A 25,478-nucleotide genomic window follows, 5' to 3' on the forward strand; every position below is an offset into this window, starting at 1 on the left:
CATACTTATACAAATTACTAAATACGAAATCATATTGTTAGATACAAAATGAGGTTGCAAAGTACGTGTAGTTTGTGAATATAAATTCTCAATGAAAATTTAGGAATTTACATGCCCAATTTCTATCTAATTTCCATCCTAGGGGAGAAATCGTGGTATTTATAGAAGTTCAAAGGGACTTTAATTTTTTCCCGTTATTTTTCAAACTTAAAAAAAAAATTTTACACTTAAAATTTATATATTTTAAGATAATATTATATTAAAGTGCCAAACATGAATAGCCTTAATTATATCTCTGTCTTTTATAGCTACTTGAATGCCCCTTGGCAGATTCTGTGTTTTCCTGACACAATGCTAGGACATTGAGAAAGAGGAAATGATCATTTACCAAATCAAAAAAAACAAACAAAAAAAAAGAACCCAAAAAACAACAAAGCTTTTTTTTTTCACTATAAAATATTTCTTTTTATACTGATAGCCCGTGTTCTTCTGTTTGACCTTCCCCAGCCCTTAAGAAATCATGGAAATTTTAAGATAACAGTACAATGCCTGTGGGTTGAGGCAGAGCTAAATTGGACGAAAGTCCGCTTGGCAAATTGTCATGCTGTTTTTGTATTTATTTCTTTCAACTTTCACACCCACAATTTATTAAGTGACACTGTGGATAAAAGAGGAAGCCCAGAATCCTGTTTGGACACCGTTTCGGAAGGAAACCAGGTCTTTATGGGGCACCCCCTTCCTTTCAGGCATTGGCCAGGAAAACCATCTTTCTGTTGAAGACCTATTCAATCTAGAGAGGTGGGGTGACTTTGGGAAGGAAGGTGACCTCTCCCTTGTAAAGTGAAATGGCTCTGTTTCCCCCCATGACTGATTCAACTCATTTCCACCACTGTTTATAAGAACACTTGTGCTGAACGCTTGTAGTGACAGCAATAGTCATTTAAAATATGGCTCGGATTTCATGGCCTCAGATTTCCTATGTTATTTCAAATCTGTGGTGGTGACAATCCCAAATGGCGCTTTCGGTCGGCTCAGATTTTGCTGATGTCATTTTCAGAGTTAACAGGTATGCCTCCTACGAGCCAGAAGTTTAATCAATACGTATTCCACTACTGAGTATAGTAAAAGCATCCCTGCTGTCAATTCTGAAAAGAAATGGCCTTAATGGGAGCCGAGTTGTTTCCAGCATGATGCAGGAGGAGGTGTTTTTCTTGGATGCCTTGCGTGCTGGGGCCCACGGCTTAGACTAGTGTGTGAAGCTGATGGGACATTCTGGCCTGGAGAGCCTGTCAGTTTATTTTGAAGGTTTGTCAACACTTTGTACAGTTTTGAATGTTTTTGGATTTTTGACCTCAGCTTTAGTGATCTGATTTCTTTAATTTGCATTTTCCCTGCCTGGGAAACATTGACCATTTTATTAAAATCGGTTCCTTGATTCATTTCTTTAAAATATTTCCATAAGTTTTTTATTTTGGAATAATTTACAGAAAAGTTGCAAAGATAATACAGAGTTTCCAAATACCATTCACCTGGTTTCCCCTACAGTTAACATCTTTTATGGCTGTGATGCATTTTTCAAAACTAAACAAAAAAACTAGAAAAACACAACTGAAAAAACACTAAAAGAAAACAGCCTGACATTGTGCGTTACTGTTGTGCATTACTGTTCACTAAACCCCGGTCTTTATTTGAATGTCAATAGCTTTTCCAGTGATGTCCTTTTTCTGTTCCAGGATCCAACCCAGGGTACTCAGCACATTTTGCATTTCTTCGTCTTATCTCTATAGTCTTCTGATTTGTGACAGTTTCCAAGAGTTTCCTTTTTCCCATGACCTTGGCCGCCTTGAGGAGTACTGGCCAGGAATTTTGTAGAATATTTATCTTTTTATGTAATAAATAAAAATGTGTAACCTCTGAGATTATTGAAAGAAAGCCCATGTATACTTAGTAATAATTTATGTCAATAATTTTCCATTAAGACAATCAGTTTCCATTAAGATAATCAGTCACTTTAGCTTCTTATCGGTTATAACAGCACTCTAGAATTAAAAGCTGATTTAAGATGATTTTAATATTTGCCTAATCTGTGCTTGATCTGTGTGTGCATTCTGCCTCCTCAACTTTGTCGGTTTGTTTAGTTGAAACCCCAGAGAAAGTTTGTATTTTGTCTATTGCTTATGACAGATTCGAGACGGACAAACAAATTGTTACGTACTGAAGAATAAAGATTTAGATCAAGCTTTTAAAGGAGCCATATACCTGGAGATGGACCTCATCTATAATCCGGTAAGTCTAACTGGGCCACACCTTCAGATTTCTCTACACCTAACCTGAAAGGTGACCAGCCTGGAGAGGCTCAAATCCATGCAAAAATTTCAAATTTATTGCAGAGAGCGAGAGGGAAGGGCTAGGGGAGAGAGGGAGAGGGAGAGACAGAAACATCGATGACCAGAGTCATTGATCAGCTGCCTCCTGCACACCCCCTGCTGGGGATCGTGACCTGAGCAGGAATCGAACCGCGACCTCCCGGATCATAGATTGATTCTCAACCTCTGAGCCACGCTGGCCGGGCGAAACGCCTCCCTTTTTAACAGTGGTGTCTTTCTAGGTCAAAGCAAGCATTCGGACCTTTACGCCCAGGGAGAAGCGATTTGTTGAAGACAGCCGCAAGTTGTCCAAAAAGGTAGGCCTCGGGGCCAGCTGGCTGTTGGCACACTTAGCATCCAGGACCCGAAGTCCTGTTTGTCATTACTTTCTCGGGTCTCCCCTTTTCTCTTCTCCTCTTCTGTCATTTCCAGTCCCCACCTCTCCATTCCTTTCTCTTTTCCCCCCATCTCTCCCCAAACAAGGTCTCCAGGCAGTTTGATAAGAAGGGAAAGGCTTGAGCCATGTCTGTTGGATGAAACAGGGGGGCAGCCCTCCCCTGACCCCCGAGTCAGCCTGTGAGCAGCACCCCTAGGCTCAAGCCTCTGAAAGCCTCCGACCCCGGGCCCTTAATCACAGCCCCTTCTGTCCCTGCCCTTCACAGTTTCTGGAGGAACTCTGTCCTTTAAGTTCACAAAGAAATTATCCCGATGGGTCTCCAGAGACGCCCAGCCTCGGACCCGCGCAGGTTTCCCTGCCACGTTTGTCTTGTCTAAATTCGGGCCTGCTGGCACTTCACCTCGTTTCCAATGACCTGTCCCCCCTCTGTGCCTCTTGCCCTGAATACTGTCCTCGTTTCAACCAAGAGTGGACATCTGAGCCCAGCAGGGGAAGTTTCACATTTTTTTCAGACGTGACTTTACATTTATTGTCAGCCCCTCCCTGTCCTGTTCAGACGGCGCTCGGGATCTCACTCAGTACCTATTGTCCCACTGTAGCTGTGTAACCAAGGACAAAGTGTCCCCTTTTTTTAAGTGTTTATTACTTCCCGCTCTTCCCGTGGGGTGAGCAGCTGCGGATGACACAAAGCAGTTAACCAGAAAGGCATCTTATCGCGCTTGCATTTCCCACGAACTTCTGGGCCCACTTGGGAAAGGCCCTCCGTGGCTCCTGAAGGGAGCATCCAAATGTTTTGCTTTGGTCTGCAATAACACTGGGCGTAATATTTACCTTGGGTAATCGGAGTAAACCTCTTATTTTTTTAATTCTTATTATTGCCGTCTGCTCTGTTTACTTGAAAGTTAAAACCTGAGTCGAGGTAGGTGGGGTCGCTGCTTTGCAAACAAATTGAAATGAATCCGCCTGCAGCTGGGAGAAGAGACGTTTCCTTTGCCAAACACAGACCACCGCGTGGGGTGGCTTTGGGTTCTGAGAGCACCCGGGGATTCGGGGCTGGGATCCTGGGGTGTGTTAGGACCCTCCCCTGTGCCTCCCACCACTAGGTGTCCCCCACTACCAAGTATCCCCTTATTTCCATAAAAATGAAACTTGTGCTTATGATGCAAATAATTAAAAGCACTTACTGTGTGACAAGCAGTATTTCAGGTACTTGAATTCTCTCCAGGATCTTCAAGGTTGGGACTAATTTGAACCCCACTGAAAAGAGAGAGGTTAAGAAACTGGCCCAAGCTCACAGAGCTGGGGGATGGGAGATCTGTGTTCCTTTCCCAGAGCTATGCTTTCCTATAGATTTTTCCTGCTGATTTTCCTATAGACTGGATTAGTTAGAATACCCTTACATTTCTGCTGTAAATTATCTATTTCTTTCTAAACTAAACGAGGTAAACACTTGACCCATTCTCTGTGTCTGTGTCTGTCTCTGTCTGTCTGTCTCTCTAACACCCCCCCCCCCCCCCCCAGATGCCTGGCTTCTGCAGCGTTCACCAGCTCAGCGTTGTGATGCACATCCTTGAAACAGGTTTTCTTTCTCAAAGGTGCTATCAAATGCACTGGCTTTTCTTTTCCCCTATGGACGATCGTATTTTAAGAAGACGTCCAGAAGAAGTAGGAGCGCTTTTTGTTTCAATTTTTTAATGGGCAGCAATACAGAATACATTCAGTGACCGAGCCGCCCGCTCTAAAGAGAATATTTGGAGGATTCAAACCCAGCTCTCTGTTCCCCATTTCCCCCTCTCAGATCTTATCGAGAGATGTGGACCGCGTGAAAAGAATCACCCTGGCGATGTGGAACACGATGCAGTTCCTTAAAAGCTGCTTCCAGTGGGAGTCCACACTGAGAAGTGCCGTGGCGTTTGTGGTGAGTTTCCTTTCTTGTGCCCAGACTGTTCGCAGCCCAGGCCATCCCGCTGAAGGTCACACCTGCGAGGACGCTGTAAGGAGTAGATGGTAAATCCATTCATCTTTCTAAAATACATCACGGCTAGGTCGTTATGGAGAAGATGTCCTTCTGACATAGCACATGTCGCTTACCCTTGGAAATCTCTTAACTTACCCAAATCCTACTCATATGCTACCTGTTGGCAAGTTTAAGAGAGCCAGTGTTCTCTATAGTTTCATTATTTATTTATTTATTTATTTTAATAATATGTTGGTTTTATTTTTTATTTATTTTTTTAAATTTTATTTTTATTTAAAATATTACAGATGTCCCTTTTTCTCCCCTCTATATAGTTTTAAATGTTTCTGTCCTGGGGCTATAACATGTTTGTACGGGCCCTGCATTGTGTGTATTTCTCTCCTTTCCCAGAGAATGGTAGTGTTTTTTGAAAAATAGCCGTTGAAAAATCACGAATAAATGAAGACAAAATTGCTCTAATGGTTAAGTCCACCATTCGCCAACTTTGATGTAAAAAACATTCATTCGTATTGTATCACTCGAGACATAACCGACTACGACATGTTACAGGCTGACTGAACCCCGCGAGGGGGAACCACAAATGTATGCGAAATGCGCTTCTTGCTGATAAAACACCGGCCCGCCCTTATAGGCCCGATGAAATCACAGAGTCTCAGGGCCGCCAGAGACCTTAAAACCACCCGAGTCAACCACAGAGGGTGTCAGAACCTTGGGAGGACTTGAAAGCTGGCACCATGCCCTCCCCTCACGTCCCTGGGCATCTCCCTTCGTGTGTAAGGGGCTTGTCCTTGGTCAGGTTGGTGGGGTCAGACGTGGGAGCAGAAACCAAGTCTCTCCACTGCCCGTCTGGTACATTCTGCATCGTGCCATTGATTTCTGTCCTATGCAAAGGTCACAGTAGGGCCTGAGTGGCCTGAGTGGCCCTTCTGTGCCCTGTTTTCCATGTCAGTGCTCTCTCCCCCGCCCAAGGCAGCCCCTCCTCAAAAAAACTAGCCCAAGAGGCCAGTGGGGTCAAGGTCACGCCAACCCTTATGGCTCCCACCTGTGGAGCAGGTACATCGCTCTCTAAGGGGCTTTGTTTTTGTCTGTGCGGAGCATTTTGCTCGGCCCAGTTAATTATAGTTTTTTTTTATTGCTTCAGGATGTAGAGGGCCTGTGGTGGCGGCAGCCCCGACCTTTGATAAACTCCCTCTTTGGTAAAACAATTGGCTTAATGACAGCACCAGTCAGGGTTTTATTAGCCCATCTCTCTCTTTGCCTTGGCATCTACTCCCCTCCTTTCTCCTGGGCTGGGTCCCCCTCCAGCCTCCCTACCTCCGCTTCCCCCCTGAATTCTCCTAAAAAACCTCCCGTGGGACGTTGTGTGTGACTCCGGGCCGACGAGAGAAGTCACCGCACTTGGTGGCTTCTCCCAGCCGGCACCCGAGCCAGCGTCCGCGAGGACGAGAGCGTTTCCTCTTGCTTGAGCTGAGTTTCTGGCACTGTGATTTTTAGAAAAACAGATCGGTGGCCCTGGGTCACGGAGGATGACAGAAATGATTAATGGGCTGCCGGGCCGATCCGAAGAAAGATTATAACAAATGAGTAGAAATGGGTTGTCTTCTGCGGGGACTCCTGATTGCGAAGGGGGCTCCGGGCCAGGGGGACAGGAAGGGAGGCTGTGGCCCTGCGGCCTGGCCCCTTCCCTCCGTCGCCGCACCCTGGGGATCGCTGTGGGTGTCACCGACGGTGCCCGCTGCTCTGTGGTCTCCGAGCCCAGAATGCTGCTCCCGGTCTTTGGTTGTCAGTGTGGTCATTTTTTCCAGGCTCCATCCGCTTGCCTTGGCCTCGCAGGGCCAGGACAATGTCGTGATGCTCTGAAGGAAGGCCTTCAGCCAAGGGCTTGCTCAACGACTGTCCGTGGAGGCCTTTCTGTGTTAGAAACTGGCTGCGACGTGTAAGGGTCCACTGCTGGGCGTGAAAGAAGCCCTGTGGGCTGCAGCCGTCCCCAGGGGGGCGCCCCTGTCACCTGCGGGGACTGGATGTCATCCCGGCCCCCAGGCTAAGGGCGGCGATGTGGGAATCCTGCGCTCACTTCTGTTTCATCAGGTAGCACAGACTAGCTCGTTAACATCTATGTCTCTGTTTTCAGATGATACAAAGCAAGAATGTTGTAGGATCAGTTTAGTATGTTCTGGCTGTTAATTTTAAGACGTTAGAAAAGCAAACCATATGTTTTCTGAGGATTCCTTTGGATGTGTGTGTGAATATATCACACCGCGATGAAAGCTTTTAGATGACAAAGAAGGGTTTTCAAGGTGAGAGTAAAGGCTATGAAGAACCAAGTCTTGCCCGTTACTTTTTTTAAGTCTTTCTCCTTCCTCTGACTTTTCTAGATATTTTATTGTGTTTCATTTTCTGAGCTTCACTTGTTTGTTATAACCTTATATATGTAATTTGCTCAAAAAGTCACTCAATTTTCCTTCAATGGAAGGATTCTTTACTTTTTAGTTTCTCTTAAAGAATTCAAGGTTGTTCAAAATATAGGATTAGAGGAGAGGAAAGTAACTATGTCCATTAAAACATCCCTTCCATGCCCGGCCGGCATGGCTCAGTGGTTGAGCATTGACCTAGGATCCAGGCGATCGGGGTTCGATTCCCGGTCAGGGCTCATGCCCGGGTTGCGGGCTCGATCCCCAGTCAGGGGCGAGCAGGAGGCAGCCGATCAATGACTCTCATCATTGATGTTTCTCTCTCTCTCTCTCCCTCTCCCTTCCTCTCTCTGAAATCAATAAAGATACATTTTTTTAAAAACCAAAAACCAAAAAACATTCCTTCAAAACATCTTAAAACCGTAGGAATCAGAGAGATGAACCCACATGTCTAGCGTGTGGGGTGCTCTGTGCTATATCCCCATGTCTCAGCGCAAATACATTATTTAATGATGCTGAGACAAATTGAATTTGTTCTCAAAAGATAATCATACATGTGATATTGATATTATAGAACCAGTTATATCCATGAGGCTTTTTTGTGTGTGTTTTTCTATTGGGCATTATTTTATAAACCCCAATATTATTTATACAAAGATACAAAGTAATATTATGGCATAAATGCATTACTTCTTTCATATGACAATAAAGCTATTACTTGACAGATGGCGTCAACAGAAGATTATTTTAAATAGCGAAGGTCTCCTGATGCTGTAGAGGGGATTGCGTTTGTGTAGTTTGCTTTCTCTACCAGCCTCTCAGGCGCACACCTATTGCAGCGAGGGAGGCAAATGTGTGGGGCATTGATGGATTCCTTATTTTATTAAATTTTTTCCTGGACGTTTGATGTTAAAAGTAATCTAAATCTACCATCTATCAATGGGCATCTTCATAAAGCTGTGATTTTCACATCTGTGACTTTCTTCCTGGGTTTTTTGAGTGTAGAAAAATGAAGAATTTATTCTTCAGCGTTGACAGGCCCTGCAACATGATACATGATTTAAAGCATCAATCAACCCCCCCCCCACCCAATAAGGTTAAAAATACGCTTCTCCGCTTTCTTAGTGATAGCCCGCGTTTGGCAGATACAGAACTCTTCGTGTTTAGAGCTCCTAGAATTTTGAGGCATCGGTTCATATTAACTTAAATGAAACAGCAGCAGTAACAGAACTAACCCTTCAATGCACACGCACACATATGGACACACACATGCACACACACACATGTGCGTGTGCACACACAGAAGCAGAGGGCATTTGGGAAACAAAAAATTTCTCTGTTGAACATTTTGTGAGTACAGTTTAGGGAAGATCTTACATGTGATCTTGAGGATCGCTCCTAGGATCCCTCCTGTGGCCCCCAAAACATTCAGGTTGAATTTGGTTCGGTGCAAATGGCAACGACAATGAAAACTTGTTTGCAGATGGGTGATTCGCGTGGTGCTGGTCAAGTGTTTTTTCCATGCTTCAGATGTTTGTGTGTTGGCTGTGTCTGGAAGATTTATTTCTTCTTTAAGCTCTATCACCAGTTCATTCACAACTAGATGTACCTGCCTTTGATTAAACTTTCAGTGGCTGTTTCTGCATCTACCCGAAGTCCCAGCACATGTGCAAAGCTGCCTGCGCGGCCGGTAGGGTAGGTGTTGTGCAGTTGTAGCTCAAAGATTAACAGTATTTCCACAAAGCTGGGAAAAAATCCAGTTACAATAATCACTTTTCCTGGAGGAGATAATTTTAAATAAATACATATATATACACGTATATGCAAAATAGATAAATACATAAAATACTTAAAATATTTGACAGTCTATTTTTGGTTCATTTATTATTTAAGATGATTTCCCAAATCTCCCTTTCCACAGAGAACTACATAATATACTTTTCAAAATATGTTCAAGTCTTTTTCCCCCAACATTTTTTTATAAGAACAATCCATTATTGCAAATTGTAATTATAATTTTTACAACATAATTACACCTTCTATTGACAACTTCTCAGGCATTAACTAATTATGCCATTTAATAAAATTACAGTAATTGCATTAAAAGATTATCTGTTGGAAATTTAAAAGGACAGCCTTAACTATATTTTAGCATATTTTCATGTTTATATTTTCAACTTCCTAATTGAATTTTACTTCCAGACAGAACCGTGGCTGTGCCGAGGGAAATCAGTTGGGATTTGGGGAACGTGTCGATTTTGACTAGTAAGCATTAGGTCTTTATTTTTTTGGTCCTGGGTTTTTAAATCCTGGGGACACTGCCAGTCTTCACGGGGCCCTGTTAGATAATAAATGGACGGTTAGCCCCCCGATTTGTCAGGTAGGCTCAGGCCCTACCTGGGAGCCCTCCGTCACTGAGGTACCTCCCTGAGCTCTCTGAGGGTGACACACCTGCCAGCACGCTTTCTGCTTCCTGTGCGTGTTCTGCTTGGGGGCCGAGGTCTTCTGCAGATCCCAGTGGATTCAGTCCAGTCTGCTGTCCAGAGAAACCCTGCTGTGGACCTGAACTCGACCCTGCTGTTGAGACCTCATGTCACCCCTCGGCCCAGCCACCTCGACCACCTTCCCCAAGCTCCCTCTCCCTCCCTTTGCACAGCCATTGCCTGTCCAGTGTCTCGCACCCTGCGAGATACTGAGACACAGAGATGAAATTTTCATACTAACCCCCTCTTTCCCTCTCCCCCAAGCCCCCCTACTTTCCCTCCTCCAGCTTTTCTCCACTGTCCTCTTCTTACGTCTGGAACCAGGGAGGCCACCTTTTCATTATTAGGGGGCACCCTAAGAAAAATTAGATTTTCCCTCTGGAGATTAAATTAGATAATACGCATAGAAATATTTTTAAGGTATGAAATAAGTCCTACAAATATGGGTAGGACTTATGATCTGATATGACTATTGGTTGATGATGGTGTTGCTCTTATAACTCAGAGGAGGGCCTCGCTGAAGTGAGTGTGCATGTGCTGAGACACACACCCACCCAGAGTTGCTGTTTTATTGCAAAGTTTGTTATCCGAGGACTCACCAAATGACCCGCTCAACAATAGGGTAGACATGCAAACCCTTGTATTATGTGCCATGTAATTAATGCCCCAGAATGAACTGTTTCTAGGTCCAATTAATATACATGGAACCACCAGATGCAGAAGCACGTGAGCCTATATTTTAGGCTAGGATAGCGCTTTCCACGTTTGACCTCAAAATTAAGCCCATCACCTCAAAAATAGGCCAGTTATGAAAACAGTCACAGGGACGGAAGCACAGCGCGGGGGTGGAGTCGGTAACACTCACGACCGCGTACAGTGTCGGGGCTGCGTGACTTCGCGGGTGATCGCCAGGTACACGGATGTCTAATCGCCGTGTCATACGCCTGAAACTCACATAATATTTTATGTTAACCGCCACTGAAAAAATCATTTAAATCAAAGAATTATTTCAATGACCTAATACTTCAGGTTAATGTCAGACACTAAAAGATTATTTAGTGTAACTGAGCCGCATGATTGAAGGGTTCCTGTAGGACACCGTGCGCTGCAGGCCCGTGCGCGTCCTTACGGGTGGTGGTCGTGTCGGGCACACAGCAGGCGTCTAATCAGTGCTGGAAGGGCTCCCAACCCAGCACAGACGCCTGTCCCAGGCCCTGCTTTCCTGCTATTCCAGCTCCCTCCCCCCGTGGCAGCCCGTGGGCCCCCCCGGGGGCAGAACCCACAGACCGCTAAGGGTTTCATCCTGATCGCTTCTCCTCTCCTTGATCCTGCCCCCCCCCCCCAGGGGGACAGGGCTAATCAGCAAAACTGCCAAAAGGTGGCCCGGGGCAGGAGGAAGGGACCTGGCCGACCTCTGACCCTGACCAACAGGCCCTGAAACTGGGGAGATTCAAGTTTTTGATTTTTACAGAGCCGAGTACTTTTCCTCCCCTTTCCGTCTGTTTCTATATGTGAGACTTGGATGAACAAACATTTTGTCTGGTGCAAAAATCAAAAAATATTAGGAACAAAAGAGATGGAGGAATGAGGGGAGGGAGACAGAGGGGGGGAGAGAGATGGAGAGATTGAGAGCTGGCGTGTGTGAAAACAGTTACAGCCAATTTCCTGCTTGGGTTTCGACCTGTTGAAGGAAGAACCACACTCGGCCCTTGTATTTCTGGCTAATTTGATGCGGCCCTTTTGCGATCTGTGCTCTGTCATTTGTTCCTGAGCTGTCACTTTATTCGCCTGCCTGGCCGATCTTTGGGGCTCCCCATCGGGGGGCGTGCACTGTCCCTGCCTGGCTGGGCGGGGGGGGGGCGATGGCCTTTTATTGCTGGGCGATGTGGGGGCGCTTGTGGGGAGCCTGTAATTAGACCCACCGCAGGGAACAGCGACAGGAGAGCCTGCGAACCCGAATCCGTGGGGCTGCCCCTCTGATGTTTATGGAGAGAAACCTTCCCTGTGGCCTGGTTGGGGTTTGCTCTGCTGGGTTGCGCTTTGCCGAGTGATTTATGGTTTGGGACCGTGTGTCGCTCTCTCTCCTGCCAGGCTGGGCTTGTGTCACTGGCTTTTTAAATAATAGAGCTAATCTGGGGGGGGGAATTTTCGTTGGCCTGATAGTCTAGCTTTCACTTTTACAAAAAAAAAAAAAAAAAAAAGATACAGTGACAAATCAAAACCCCATTCAAGACATCACCGTCTAAGCCACATTTCTCTAGTGTTTACTGACTTTTAATCTCCATGGAATGTCCTCAAGCCCCGATCCATATGTTTTTGGGCCCTTTGATATGACTTTGCTATTCCTGCCCACGCTTTTAAAAAATTTTTGTTTCAACTCGTTGCCAGAGATGTTTCATTTGGTCAAGTAAAAAAAAAAAAAAAAAAAAAAAAAAGGAAAACATAAAGAACATAAAGAAATACACTTCTCTGCTGCACTGGCGTTAAAACCGGACCCCCGGGGCTACTGTTTCCAGCCTGGAAATGCTTGGATGTAAGGACGTTAAATCGGAAGGTCCCCTGTTCATCCATAAGGGGGGAGGCTGAAGGCTTTGTACAGTGACCTCCCGAGGCCTCGTGGCTTGTTAGGGCCCCAGCTCCCCACCCCGACACCCCATCTGCAGCGTGTGACTTGTGGCCACAGGCTCGGGAATCGTGGATTCAGGAGTGTGAGCCTCATTTACACAGGCCTTGTGGATTTTGTTATTAAAAATTAAGCCAGCACATCTTACCTTAGGTCTTCCATTTGGGAATATTTTATAAATCTGTCAAATTGCTGCTTGAGAGGGGTGCTGTGCCCTGGAGGGTAAAAGCGGTGTTAAGTGAGGTGCCTGGCCCGTCTCTTGCAGCAGATGAAGCTTCATGGTGGGTGAAGACTCGGGGTGACACTGATGATGATGGAAGGTGATGACTTGACCACGATGCTGTTGATGATGCTGATAGGCTGTGTTTTGCGACGCCTGCAGTGAAATAATATCTTATATTTGTTTGTTGAAAGAGCAACGACATACTAAGTATGAATTTGCTGAGAGCAACATTTGTGTTCTGCTTTGGTATAAGCCAGGTCCATGCAGTTAGGAGCTTTTTTCTGAACTAGCCCGTAGCCAAAGCTGCTTTCCTTAGAGACCCCTGAAGTCCTCACAGTTTTCGTAAGGAAATCCCTGTGGCCCAACTCCCTCTTCAGAATTCTGCTTTGCAAAATGGGTGGTGCGATGGGTATTTAGCTGTTAAAAAATTAGCTGCTGGTGGTCTCAGTCAACTAACTGCCCTTCCTTCAGAAAGTTTAATTTTGCATTTTATTAGTGATAGTTACGCTTTGAAAGCGAACATGTTTTCAAAAGAAAAAGAAATGATTTCCTGGAAATTTAGGGCACGCACACACCCAGGAGGGAGAGGGTAGAAAGGGGAAGGGACAGGAGAAAAAATAAAGCATGTAGCATGTAGCATGTAGCAAATAGCCTGGCCCTGCTCAAGTTCACTTAAAGACAGTCCTGCAGGTGGCGATAGAAACCCACAAATGATGAGAATCCCAAAGGGAAATTCCTGTGCACTGCTTCTTGGGGGTTTTAAGTTTAGCAATTTTCTTTTTAATTTGCTACAGGCATCTACACGCAGAAATCATTACATTAGTCAAAAATGAAATTGTCATGTCGTGTAGTGTCCTCTGTCTTTATAATCATGTTCCCACCTCGTCTGGGGTGTGTTCCTCTTTAGGCAGAAGGAGTAAGACCCAGATTTTGCCGACTTGGTACAGCTTTCCTATGGCAAAGGACCATTTTAAGCCTGTTTTTATTTTATTTTTTTTACCTAGCCTATAGCCAAAATGTGATGCTTACGCCCCGGGTGAGGGTTTTGCTATAGAGTATTAAGTGTCTTAGGCATATAATGCTGTGTGTGTGTGTGTGTGTGTGCGTGTGTGTGTACACAGACACATCTTCAAATCAGAGAGTCAAATCCAGTTGCTTCCAGAGGACATTTCTTTCCACAGCCAATTGTCAAAGGTTACTTTTAATCTGAGTGGGATCACACATTTCTTTGAAAGTGATTTTACCCGGAGATGAAAACACAGCATAAACAATTTCTTTTAAAACTTTAGAAAATGCATCGTGGCTGTGATCACATTTTATCCCATTATGTGTGTTATTTTTATTTTGGACATTAGACTTTGTCAAAGAGCAAAGTTAATGCAGTCAGTAGATCTTTCTTTCCTGCTAGTTAAGGTTCAAAAGTTCTTAAATTGCCTTTTGTGAATATATATATATATATATATATTTTTCACTTGCAGTTTTGTCTTAAACTTGAGTCTGAAAATGCTAACGCTCAAGTGATTTGCTTAAACATAGAGCTCATTTTCAGCTCTCCTCTTTTCTTGGAGTCTCATTTTAAAAACCTCTGCAGTGCCCATTTGCCCTGATTCTAAGGAAACGTAATTATTTTGGTTTAAATGCTTTAGGCTTTAGATATTGAGTGTCATCAGCAGACAACTGTGATGGTCTGGAGCAAATTATTTTCGTCTTCTCTGTCTTCTGAGCATTTCATTAAGTCTTCTGGTGAAGTTCAACACCAGCGAGGCCTTGTATCCTGTATTGTTGGACACAGGCTGTCTTATAATAAAAGAGAGAGGGAAAGAAAAAAAAAGGGGGAGGGAAAAGAAACCTCCTGGCCTTCTCATATTCTGTTTCAATTGCTATTCCAATCACTCAAGACGGAGGCGAGGAGAGAGCAAGTCAGACCCTCGGAAAACCCATTTCGCTGCCTTCCTATAAAGAATATTCAGTTCTCTGCTCTGTTAGCAGCTGACCAAAATCTAATCCATTAAAAAAATATATCGCGGTAAGCAGTTCTTGAACATGTTTATAATAAATGGTAAAAGCCAAGCTTCCCCTGTGAGATTAGCAGTTGGAACAGGATGTGCTCATCAGGAAATAGGTTATTGCCTGACCAGAGCGTCCTGCCGCGTAACCTGCGGGATAAATGAAGATTTAAAAGCCCGCGGTGCCAGGAGTTTATTTGATTTCCCCCCTTGGCTTTCTTTTGCATATTCCAGCCTTGTTGATCGCACACGGCGTTTTCCTCCGTGACTCATTTTATGGACAAAAAGCACCCGATGTTTTGAAGCTGTCCCCACCCCACGCCCCTTGCTCACCCAGTGGCCTGTGCATATTTATGCAACTAAGTCACTTTTACAGAATGGATTTTGGAGCTTGAAAAAAATGAAATAAAATAAATAGCAAGAGAATTGTGCAAGACTGTGTTCCAGGAGTCCGGACTTGCTTATCTTAAAGATGCAAGAAGCACTGCTGAGGAGGATGGCGATTTTCCTGCCTGGAAAATCCATGAGTAATGCCATCTGCTAGGACAGTACCTAGAGTGGCACTCGAGTGACAAAGAGATCAGACGCACTAGCTGAAAAGCCTTCGGGGGAAGCATTATGTGGCTGAGGCCTGATCTGTCCTCCGGGAGGTCGCAGGGTGCAATGCACTCTGCAAAGATTCCCCTCCCTCCCTAATTGCTCCGGAGCTTCCTGAAAGGATTTAAACAGTCAGCAGAGGTGAGCCCCTGGTCAGTTCTTGTCTTGGGCCCGCCTGCCCTTGAAGTTGAGCTGCCTTTCCACTGAGACCGCTAGGCCGGGTCCCCCAGCCGGCCTCAGAGGCCTAAACTGCGTGGCGGGGGAGGCGGTGAGGGGTGTTATTTGCAGTCACCCCCTCTTTAAATGCTTGACATTCCATTCTGGTGTTTACGTTGCGGAAAGGGCAGCATATCTGCGCTCACAGGGGGGCTGCGCTTTGGCTTTTGATCCGGTCTGTTTTCGTAATCTTTTCTGAACGCCAGTGGGGCCCGAGGTGGCATTTTGCATCTGTGTGATTTTGGTTGAAGACTTTGGGAATAGTGAACTTGAAGTGTTTCCTCCCCAGGAAGTGCACGTGCACACACACACACACACACACACACTCACACTCTCAGTGACACTACCCTGAAATGTTTATCCTGAATTAGGCACGTACAGGACCGACCCACGCGTGGGGCCTGCTAACCTTGTCCAGGCGCAGCACTGTACATTTCAAATGTCATGCAAACACCTCTTTAAAAAGCTCTCTTCTCTTGCTGGGTCCCGTGTGTCTAGAGATGACAGCAATTTTATCACACCCTGTGTCTTACTTCGCTTTGATTATAACTCAGTGTTTTCTAAATGACACTGAAAAGTTTCAGGGAAGCTTTTACCCGTTCTTTCAACACGGCAGTTTGGGGCATATGAGGGACCTGAATGTTTGAAAGAGGCTATTGTATATCTCAAATTCACAGTCTAGCCCGGCCAGTGTGGCTCAGCGGTTGAGCATTGGCCTATGAACCAGGAGGTCGCGGTTCGATTCCCAGTCAGGGCCCAGGGTGCGGCCTCCTCGATCCCCAGTAGGGGGCGCGCAGGAGGCAGCTGATCCGTGACTCTCATGATTGATGTTTCTCTCTCTCTCCCTCTCCCTTCCTCTCTCTGAAATCAGTAAAAAAATAAATAAAAGAAATGTAGTCTATATTTCTGTAGGGGCGGGGAGGGCAAGCTTGCTTTCGCCCTGAGAATTCTCCTCCCACTACACACAGTTGCATCATGGAGAAGAACGAATTGGGTTCACACTGCAATATATGTGCCCAGAGCCTGCAGCACAATATTTATGTAGCTTCCTTGGGAGGATTTCCTGTAATTCAAGATGGTTGTCTGAATGATGGGGTGTAGAAGGATTTAAAAAAAAAAAAAAAAAAAGAAATCCTTGTTTGTCCCATGGGATTTTCACACTTCTCAACGGATGCCACTGTATTTTACTCTGACTCTACGGAGCTTTCAGTGTATTAGTTATATGTGTCTCCCGCAGACTGTGAGCCGGATGAAGGGGACAGTTGCTAGAGGGGGGAAAACACATTCGAATCCACGTCTCCAGGAGAGAATTTCTCTGCTGTCTCCCATCCCTGCGCCTGCATGGACTGTCCCTCGTCGATGAGACCGAGTGTTTCATCCGTATATAAAAATTAAAAATTCAAACAAAAACCTGGCCCCCATGAAGAATAGGCCCTGTGGGTATATGGTTCATTATGCATATTTGTTTAATTACTAAAGCACTTGGGATGGCTTCCCTGCCCCTGCTTTCAACTGGCAGAGTTGAATCTCTCCTCATGCACAGAAAATGTAGCACAGAATTGTGTTCTGAAAAGGGGGAGAAAGAGCCTTTGAAGAAATTACTGGAATTCGCCAAAAGGAGGTGTGATTCTCAGGATGAGGCTGATGGAGGCCGGCGTTTCTGTCTCTATTCCTGTCCCTGTTTGGCTCCCCCTTCCTCCCATTCCCCCCGCTGCCCCAGGAGGCTGGTTTGACCCTGGTTAGTTTATATGAACCGAGCGGGGCAGGAATGCGAGGCCCAGGATTCGGGTTTCACGTGCGTTTCTTCTGAGGGCTGAAGTCTCAGGACGAAGCTCAGTTTTATTGGCTAGAAGGGACTTGCTGTGAAAGTGTGGCCTTAATTGATTTCTCAGGGCCAGCAGGTGGTGATAGTTTAGACATGGCCCAGCCCCAGTGCCACTCCTAATCTGGGGCTGCACGTAGAACAGCTTTATTAAAATAAACAGTGGCCTGGCTTCGCTGTTGCCTGGACATCTGCCTCTTGCTTTCGAAAGGGCCTTTTCAGATATGTCCATTCTGTGCTCACATGGGCCAGATCTTAGGAAAGCGGAGGGAGACTTTCTTTTCCCTTTGTGTCATCAAACTTAAGATTTTGGGGGGTTTGAAATTAGACATAAACGTTATTTCAGGATTTTTTTATTTTATTTTATTTTTTGGTGGTGGTGGTTTTGAGCACATTTATTTACACGATGCAACAGATTTTGAACGTCACAGGCCAGACATGGAGTGTGGAGTGGCTGGGTTTGGATTCAGACTTTTATTCGGGTGACCCACTGATGGTGAAGTGAAGGAGCGTGTGTGCCAGTGAGCATGTGAGTGTGTGTGAGTGTGCGTGCTCGCACATACACATGCTGACAGGCTGTGTTTTGGGTTTCTTACTGGTTTATGGTTTTTTCTCAGCATCGGAGGAAAGCTCTTTGGACTAGTCCCGAAGGAAAGGACACTCCAAACCTTGGCGTTGTTATTGTTTTTAGCGGCAAGTGTAGGTGGCTCGGACAGAAACACAGTTTTCTTTCTGGTTATGCAAATAGGTGGCCTGTGTGAGTAATGGGAGGCCACCCGAGACATTCTTGATCTGACTCCTGAAGGAATTGTGCTTGGTTATAAATAGCATTGCTCACTAATCACCGTGGGAGGGAGGCTCCCCAGTTAAAGCACCTTGAGCATGGACAGAGCTGTCGCGGGCTAATGGGAACTTACTGGGACCCTGTGTCTTTCTTTTAGTGCCAGAAATAAAGCTGTAAGTGGAGTAACTTAATACAGTGAACTGCTTTATTCTGTTACTGCACTAATGCTAATTAGATACACTTGCTTTATTACCCGGAGCGTTTCTGCTGCGTTCCCTCTGACCCAGTCTTTCTCCAAGCACGAAGGAGTCGTAAGTGTTAAGTTGAGGCTTTTAGTCGCAATCGCGGCCCGATGCCCACGTGCCCCGAGTCAGAGAACACTTTCGGGGGAAGCTTTGTCCACTTAGAGCACAATTAGAGGCCCCGCGGACCTCACCACGGACGGTGCCCACGGTGCCAACAATTACACCTCGGAAATGAATGAGACACTTATCGGTGCATTTAATGGAATTTTTTTCTTGACCTCTTCAGGATACCCAGCTTTATGGGGAATAAATGAATGTGTGAGGATCCTTTCTGCCTTCCTTTAATCAGAGCAGAGAATTTGCTGATGGCTTTGAAAGATGAATTTACCCAAATCGGACTTTCAACTGCTCAATTACCAGCTTCGGCAAAAACACATAATGAGAAATTTATTGTCTGATTCTAGACCTGAAATTATGACCACTTCAGGGGGGGAAGCCAATAGTTGCAGCGTATTAGATGCCTTCTTTCTTCGCTCAGTTAGAGCTTTTCTGCTTTTTCTGGTTACATCTTCAGTTGACCACCATGACGTATAGGTCCTTCCATTAACTGACCCCTTCCCTCTAGCTTACACTTTCTTTTATATATACACACACACACACACACACACACACACACACACACGGGGGGGAGAGGGAGAGATAGAGATATTGATTTCAGAGACAGGACGGGAGAGGGAGAGAGAAACATCAATGATGAGAGTCATTGATCAGCTGCCTCCCGCTCGCCCCCTGCTGGGGATCGAGGAGCCCGCAACCCGGGCCTGTGCCCTGACCGGGAATCGAACCCCGATCTGCTGGATCGTAGGTGGTTGCTCAGCTGCTGAGCCACGCCGACAGGGCTAGGGCTGTGTCCTTACTTGCATCCCAGTCTCCTGTGACCATTGTGACATAGACGGTTGGTACAAATCTAAGCCCTTGCTTGTCCTTTCCATGGTCGGGGTCACACAGTCAGCGGCTGATAGAAACTGGGCGGGTGGGGGGCATTCCTTGTCTGATGTAGGTACTTCTAATTCATCATTTTCTTGGGGCCATCCAGCCTCAACATTGGAAGATTTTAAGATTTTTAAAGAGACTTTGGAAATTGGATTTTTTTTTTTTAATCTGAACTATTTGGATCTTAAAATATCGGCAGCCAATTGGAAAAATATTCCCGCTCTCCAGTTGAAAATCAACTTTACTCTTGGCAAAATTTGGTGTGTGGCCTGGCTCTTTGAGACCTTGGGGTTTTGCATAGTAATTTATCTTCAGACTGTTACAATAAATCTAGGATCAAGAAACCACTGAAGGGGAACTGGGGTTTCCAGGTATGGGACCGTGTATCTGTCTGTCCCAGAGTGTGACTGGCCAGTTCATTTCGTCTTCATTGTACCAGTTTACAACTGTGTAAATCATTGCACATGTGTGCACATACATGTGTGCGTGCTAGCTTGTTTGTAACTGTTTCTAACAGCTACTGTGTTTAATTTCTTGAATTTAAGATTGTCCCTGTACTGTGTTCTCAAGCAGTGATTTGCCCTTGTTTTTCAATCAGGTGTTTTTGGTCACTGTCTGGAATTTTGAACTGTACATGATCCCCTTGGCCTTACTGCTGCTCTTTGTCTACAACTTCATCACACCCGTGAAAGGGAAGGTCGGCAGCACCCAGGACAGCCAGGTGAGCCAAGATTCCAATAATTCTGACGTTGGACTAGAGACAAATGTGTTAACAATAAGAAGCCAGCACCACCAGCACCAGATCATGACCCAACTCCATTTGGTTTGAGCCTCGAGGAGCCACCCTGCACATATATCCAGGTTATAGTAGAGATTTTTTTTTTTCCATTTTCAAATATGTTTTTATTGATTTCAGATAGAGTGGAAGGGAGAGGGAGAGAGAGAGAAACATCGATGAGAGAGAGAAACATTGGTCAGCTGCCTCCTGCACAGCCCCTACTGGGGATTGAGCCTGCAACACGGGCACGTGGCCTTGACCCATGCCTGGGATGACACTCAACCAACTGAGCCACACCAGCCAGGGCTATAGTAGAGATCTTATGTCAGCTCTGACCTGGGCTCTTCTTTCTATAGTATCTTGCGTTTCTGAGTCTTGTCCTATTTCCTCAGGGTCAGGAGTGCCCTCTGTCCCTTGGTCACCTTTTCCATGCCAGCAGCATATGTCTATGTGCATATCTGGTTCTCCGTAAGCTGAACATTCTCAGCTACTAGAGAAAGGCCCCTTCAGGGGACACAGAGCATCCGTGAGGGTGACTCGGGCCCCTCCACCAGGCCCACTGTGCCATGTTCTCCTCTGATCGGAAGGCTCAGGGGCTTCTTGGAGGCTTGCCAACTCCCAGGGAAAGCAGAGTCTGGGTGGGCATGTGTCCCTCTGTTCTTGAGTGCTTGCTGCCAGCAGTGAATAGGTTAGTTGTCCGGTATCAGTGAGTGTCACACACCTGCTAGTTGAAGCTCATGGGCTTCTGGGAGGTATTGCATTACCAGCCCTGGAGAGATTGCTCGACGCATGCCCAGTGGTTTTATGGAGCATAGCAGCGTACTCTCTGGGTGCTTCAGAGTTGCTCCCTTTTAAGAGTATGATACTGACAAATATTTTTTCCGTGGGAACAGTGACATCTAAACAGCACGCCTGACCTTTGCAAGGTTAAGTGGAGAGGCAAGTGTCCAAGCTAAAAATAGGCCCTGGTTTTCTACTATCCAGCATTCTTTGCAAGCCACCGAACCTATGTGATGGTGAACCAACATGCCTTCGCTTTGAAATATTGTAGTGATAGGATGGAAATGTACCTAGTAGAAGGACAAGATTTTAAAACCAATCTGAACCAACCCATTTGCATCCCAACGGGTACTGTGACCCCTGAACTAAAGCCAGGCACCCTACAGCCCAGATCGGGGCCTAGTTCCTCCCCTCACCTGCTCCCCCACCCACACCCCAAGCCCAAAGAAAACAAGGGTAACGTATAGAAACCTATAACTTGTTCTCGAGATTGATTATATTCAGACTAATGCATTTCTACTGTCTAATGTTTCAGTAATGGCCCCAAAGGAAAAGACAGAAATCATTACAACAATGAGCCTCGCACAAACGGAGTATGGTATTCTCAGCCTTAACGTAGCAGTTGGCTCATTTGTCAGAATGAGAACAAAACTGTTTACAGAAGGTACAACTCAGCAATGTATTTTAAAAGCTGGGCGCCTTCAAAGGGCACTTGCCTAATAGCGTTATTTATAGTAAAGTTTTATGGAGATTATGCAGATTGTTTATACTTATACCACAGAGTCCCTGAACTTTCAAAGTGTTATTTTCAAGAGTATTTAAAATATTGCACTTTTTAAAATACTAGTACTGGCCCGGCCAGCATGGCTCAGCGGTTGAGCATCGACCCATGAACCAGGAGGTTACGGTTCGATTCCTGGTCAGTGCACATGCCTGGGTTGCGGGCTCGATTCCCGATAGGGGCATGCGGGAGGCAGCCGATCAATGATTCTCTCCCATCAGTGTTTCTATCTCTATCCCTCTCCTTCCCTCTTTCTGAAATTAATAAAAACATATGTATATTTTAAATACATCTTTATTGATTTTAGAGAGAGGAAGGGAGAGGGAGAGAGAAACATCAATGATGAGAGTCATGGATTGGCTGCCTCCTGCTCGCCCCCTGCTAGGGATCGAGGAGCCTGCACCCCGGGCCTGTGCCCTGACCAGGAATCAAACCGCAACCTCCTGGTTCATAGGTCGATGCTCAACCACTGAGCCACATCAGCCTGGCAATAAAAACATATTTAAAAAGCAGCACCACTCTTTAAAAAAAAATACTGGTACTTATATTATGTAGGAAAAGAATTTTTTAATATGAATGAGTTTAGCTCGCATTTGGTAATTTCTGCTGACATTTTATTAACAAATGTTAATAAAACATTTTATTTCAGGAGGGCACAGACGTGGATGAAGAGGAAGATGAAGAAGACAAGGTGAGTGGCCCAAGACAGACACGAAAGGGGCGGAACATTAATGTCTCCGGCAGGTACCTTTCATCCAGGTTGAGTCAAATGGTATTTTTTTTTTTTTTTTGGTACTACATAGGAACCAGTATATTTATATTTTTTGTAATTTAGAAAACATATCCCTTTTTGCCCAGCTGGCATGTGGGTCAGTGTTTGAGCTTTGACCTTTGACCTGGGAACCAGGAGGTCGTGGTTTGATTCCTGGTCAGGGCACAGGCCCGGGCTGCAGGCTCCTCGATCCCCAGCAGGGGGCGGGCAGGAGGCAGCCGATCAATGACTCTCATCATTGATGTTTCTCTCTCTCTCTCCCTCTCCCTTCCTCTTTCTGAAATCAATAAAGACATATTTAAAATATATATATATATATGTCCCTTTTTAACAAATATTTATTTTTGGCATTCATTTTTTAAAATGTGGATGAAAGAGGCAAAATGTAAGGCATAATTGAGATAAGACAAAATGCTCCCCTGCCGGAGGCCTGTCATTGGACGCAGGCGGGGGCTCGCCGCCTCCTGGGCACAGGGAGGCAGCGCGGGAAGCGCGGGGAAATCTCCCCTCCAGGCTCCCGCCTGCGCGCTGCGGGGCCGCACCCACCCCAGAGCCTGTCACTTCCCCAGCTGTTGCTGGCACTGCTTCCAGCTATACGTCTGTGGACATCTGTCCCTTTCCTTCTCCTGGGAGCATCTCAAACCCGTTGCTTTTGTTGCTGTTACGCTCTCAGACAAACCTTCTGGAATGAAAGGGAAAAAGGGAAATGCCAAATTCGATGCTACCAGCTTCGTGGCCCCCCAGCCCCCCAGAACCTGTGGGTGCGCGGGGCGTGTGATGGCGGCATTGAGGGGGTGCTTGACGGGGAAGGAAGGGGCAAAGGGGGAACCTTAAGAATTAGCATCCAACAGAAAATGCCCAGGAAATAGAAAGGAATCTAAAAACGCCGGCTCCATGACACAAAGAGCCTTAAAATTAATCAGGAGAGCCAGATGCTTTTGCCCATTTGTAGCAAATTGAGGGGATTACAAAGCAAACCGCATTTGTTGCGTTAAAATGATCGTTCATAGCAGAATAATAAAATTAAGTAGTAAAATATTTTCTTTAAAGCGGATTGCCCTTTTTCAGAATAAAGGTCACACAGACGCAACTATCCTCTTGATGAATCGATGCGAGTGGCCTCTGAGTGACATAACTCCCTGCGCACGGGACGCGGTCATAGCGAAGCCAAAGTGCGTGAGGATCTGGTTTACCAAAGGGAGCGCGAGTCTTAATGACGGTATTTCAACGTTATTTCTCCTACACACCAGGAGAAATTCTGCATTTTATTAACCAAGACTTGGAAGTGAGGAAGGTTTCTTTCTGTTTGGCCAACCCTTTTTATTTATTTTTAAATACATCTTTATTGATTTCAGAGAGAGGAAGAGAGAGAGAGTGAGAAACATCAATGATGAGAGTCATTGATTGGCTGCCTCCTGCTCGCCCCCTGCTGGGAATCGAGGAGCCTGCACCCGGGCCTGTGCCCTGACCGGGAATCGAACCCCGATCTCCTGGCTCATAGGTTGATGCTGAACCGCTGAGCCACACCGGCCGGACACTCTCACTTCTTTAAGGGATTTGTATCTAGAGGGATTTTCAACATTAAGACTTCTGGAGCACACATCATTCTTATACGTTTTTTTTTTGTTTTTTTTTTTAAATATATCTTTATTGATTTCAGAGAGAGGAAGGGAGAGGGAGAGAGAGAGAGAGAAACATCAATGATGAGAGAGTCATTGATCAATCCCACAACCTGGGCATGTGCCCTGACCGGGAATCGAACCCTGATCGCCTGGATCCCAGGTCGAAATCAACCGCTGAGCCACGCCAGCCGGGCATCTTATACGTATTTTAATCCATTATTTCTTCCCCATGTCTAGCAGCCTCCACGACGGAGGCACCCTCACCATCGACCTGCGCACACAGGCACCGAACCGCCGCCCTCGGTGGCGCGCGTCCCCAGGCCTCACCCGCACGGCCCTTCTGGCTTCTGTTGAGTCTTAGACGTGACAGACCGCGCTTCTGGGAACTGTAACACACCCGGGGAGACAGGGACTGTTTACAAATTATAAACACACAGCCGTTTCCTCCCCAGCTAGGAGGAGAGAGGGAACTCCTTTCTATCCAAACTATCCATCTTGAGAGTGACACCCCTTAATCGCCAGCGCCCCTTCCCACCAAATACCATCGCAGACGAGCGGGGAGATGAAAGCGCGCCGGCCCCCTTGGCGCGGCCCTCTCGGGGGATGGACGCTTTCCCAGGTCCTGCCTGTCTCCGAGGCACAGACCAGGACGCGGTCTGGCCTCTGTCATACTTTTATTGTCTGGAACGGGGATTGTTGTAAAATGACATCACTGTAGCCTTTTGCTCCCTCCTGGATGTGAAAGGCCCAGGTGGCGACCCGTGCTAGAAACCAAATCAGACTCCGCAGTTCTGCCTTCCTGGGCCTTCAGCTGCAGCATAGAACTGTCAGGTAACTAGTTCTCTGGCTTTTAGGGAATGAAATGTACAAACTAAACTTTGAGGAGAGGAACATTTTCTTTCTTATACCCGATGGGCCGCACGAGAAGTGCTTGTTACAAGTCCAGGGTGCGAGGCGCCCAGGTAACGGCCAGGTTCAGCCAACAGCAGTCGGCTGACATTTCTTATGTGGCTTAGATTCCTCCTGTGGAATTCCTTGTGGGCCTTATTCGTACGGATGGATTACAGTGAAAATCGCATTAATTTTCTGCGCAGTAAAAGTCAGGAATTGAAGCACGAACCAGGAACTATTGTGTAAAACGCTGTGTTCCGTAGAGAGGAAAGGTCATGCCAAGCCATAGCCGCTTGTTTTCAATGGGGAAGGCACAAGTGCTTGCATTCGAGTTTCTTTCTCTTTCCAGCATAGACTATTTCAGCATCCACTATTAACATCAGGGAGGAGACATCATAAGGGCATGGCGTAACAATTTTTTAAAAGTCTTGCTCATTGCTAGCATAAAGAAAGTACACCGCGACGGCCGCATTTGTGGGTTGGTGGGTGCTTAGCTCGGCTTTCAGAACAGGACCTCAGGGATCTGTCTTTTAGGGTGATCAGTGAGTTCACAATTGCCCTACAGTGTCCAGGGGGAGGAAATCACCCTTTCGTTTTAATTATGGGTGAAAAGCAGCTATAGATGTTTTCTTTTAAGAAAACAGGGGCCATCTGATGTACTTTTGTTGATCCGTCGCAGCACATTTCACATCGAAAGGATGCAAACGCAT

General features: G+C 45.9%; 1 protein-coding gene across 1 annotated transcript in view; it reads left to right on the top strand.

The window, feature by feature from the left end:
* MCTP2 (multiple C2 and transmembrane domain containing 2) overlaps window positions 1–25,478 on the top strand; it is a 95,322-nt gene that overhangs the window by 53,246 nt on the left and 16,598 nt on the right. The window contains exons 14-18 of the mRNA XM_016197728.2: window positions 2,185–2,286; window positions 2,609–2,683; window positions 4,562–4,681; window positions 19,743–19,865; window positions 22,133–22,174. Coding sequence (XP_016053214.1) covers window positions 2,185–2,286; window positions 2,609–2,683; window positions 4,562–4,681; window positions 19,743–19,865; window positions 22,133–22,174 — 462 coding nt within the window. The remainder of the gene's footprint in view (window positions 1–2,184; window positions 2,287–2,608; window positions 2,684–4,561; window positions 4,682–19,742; window positions 19,866–22,132; window positions 22,175–25,478) is intronic.

Source organism: Miniopterus natalensis, chromosome 22, assembly GCF_054644295.1.
Source record: "Miniopterus natalensis isolate mMinNat1 chromosome 22, mMinNat1.hap1, whole genome shotgun sequence".
Classification (NCBI taxonomy): domain Eukaryota; kingdom Metazoa; phylum Chordata; class Mammalia; order Chiroptera; family Miniopteridae; genus Miniopterus; species Miniopterus natalensis.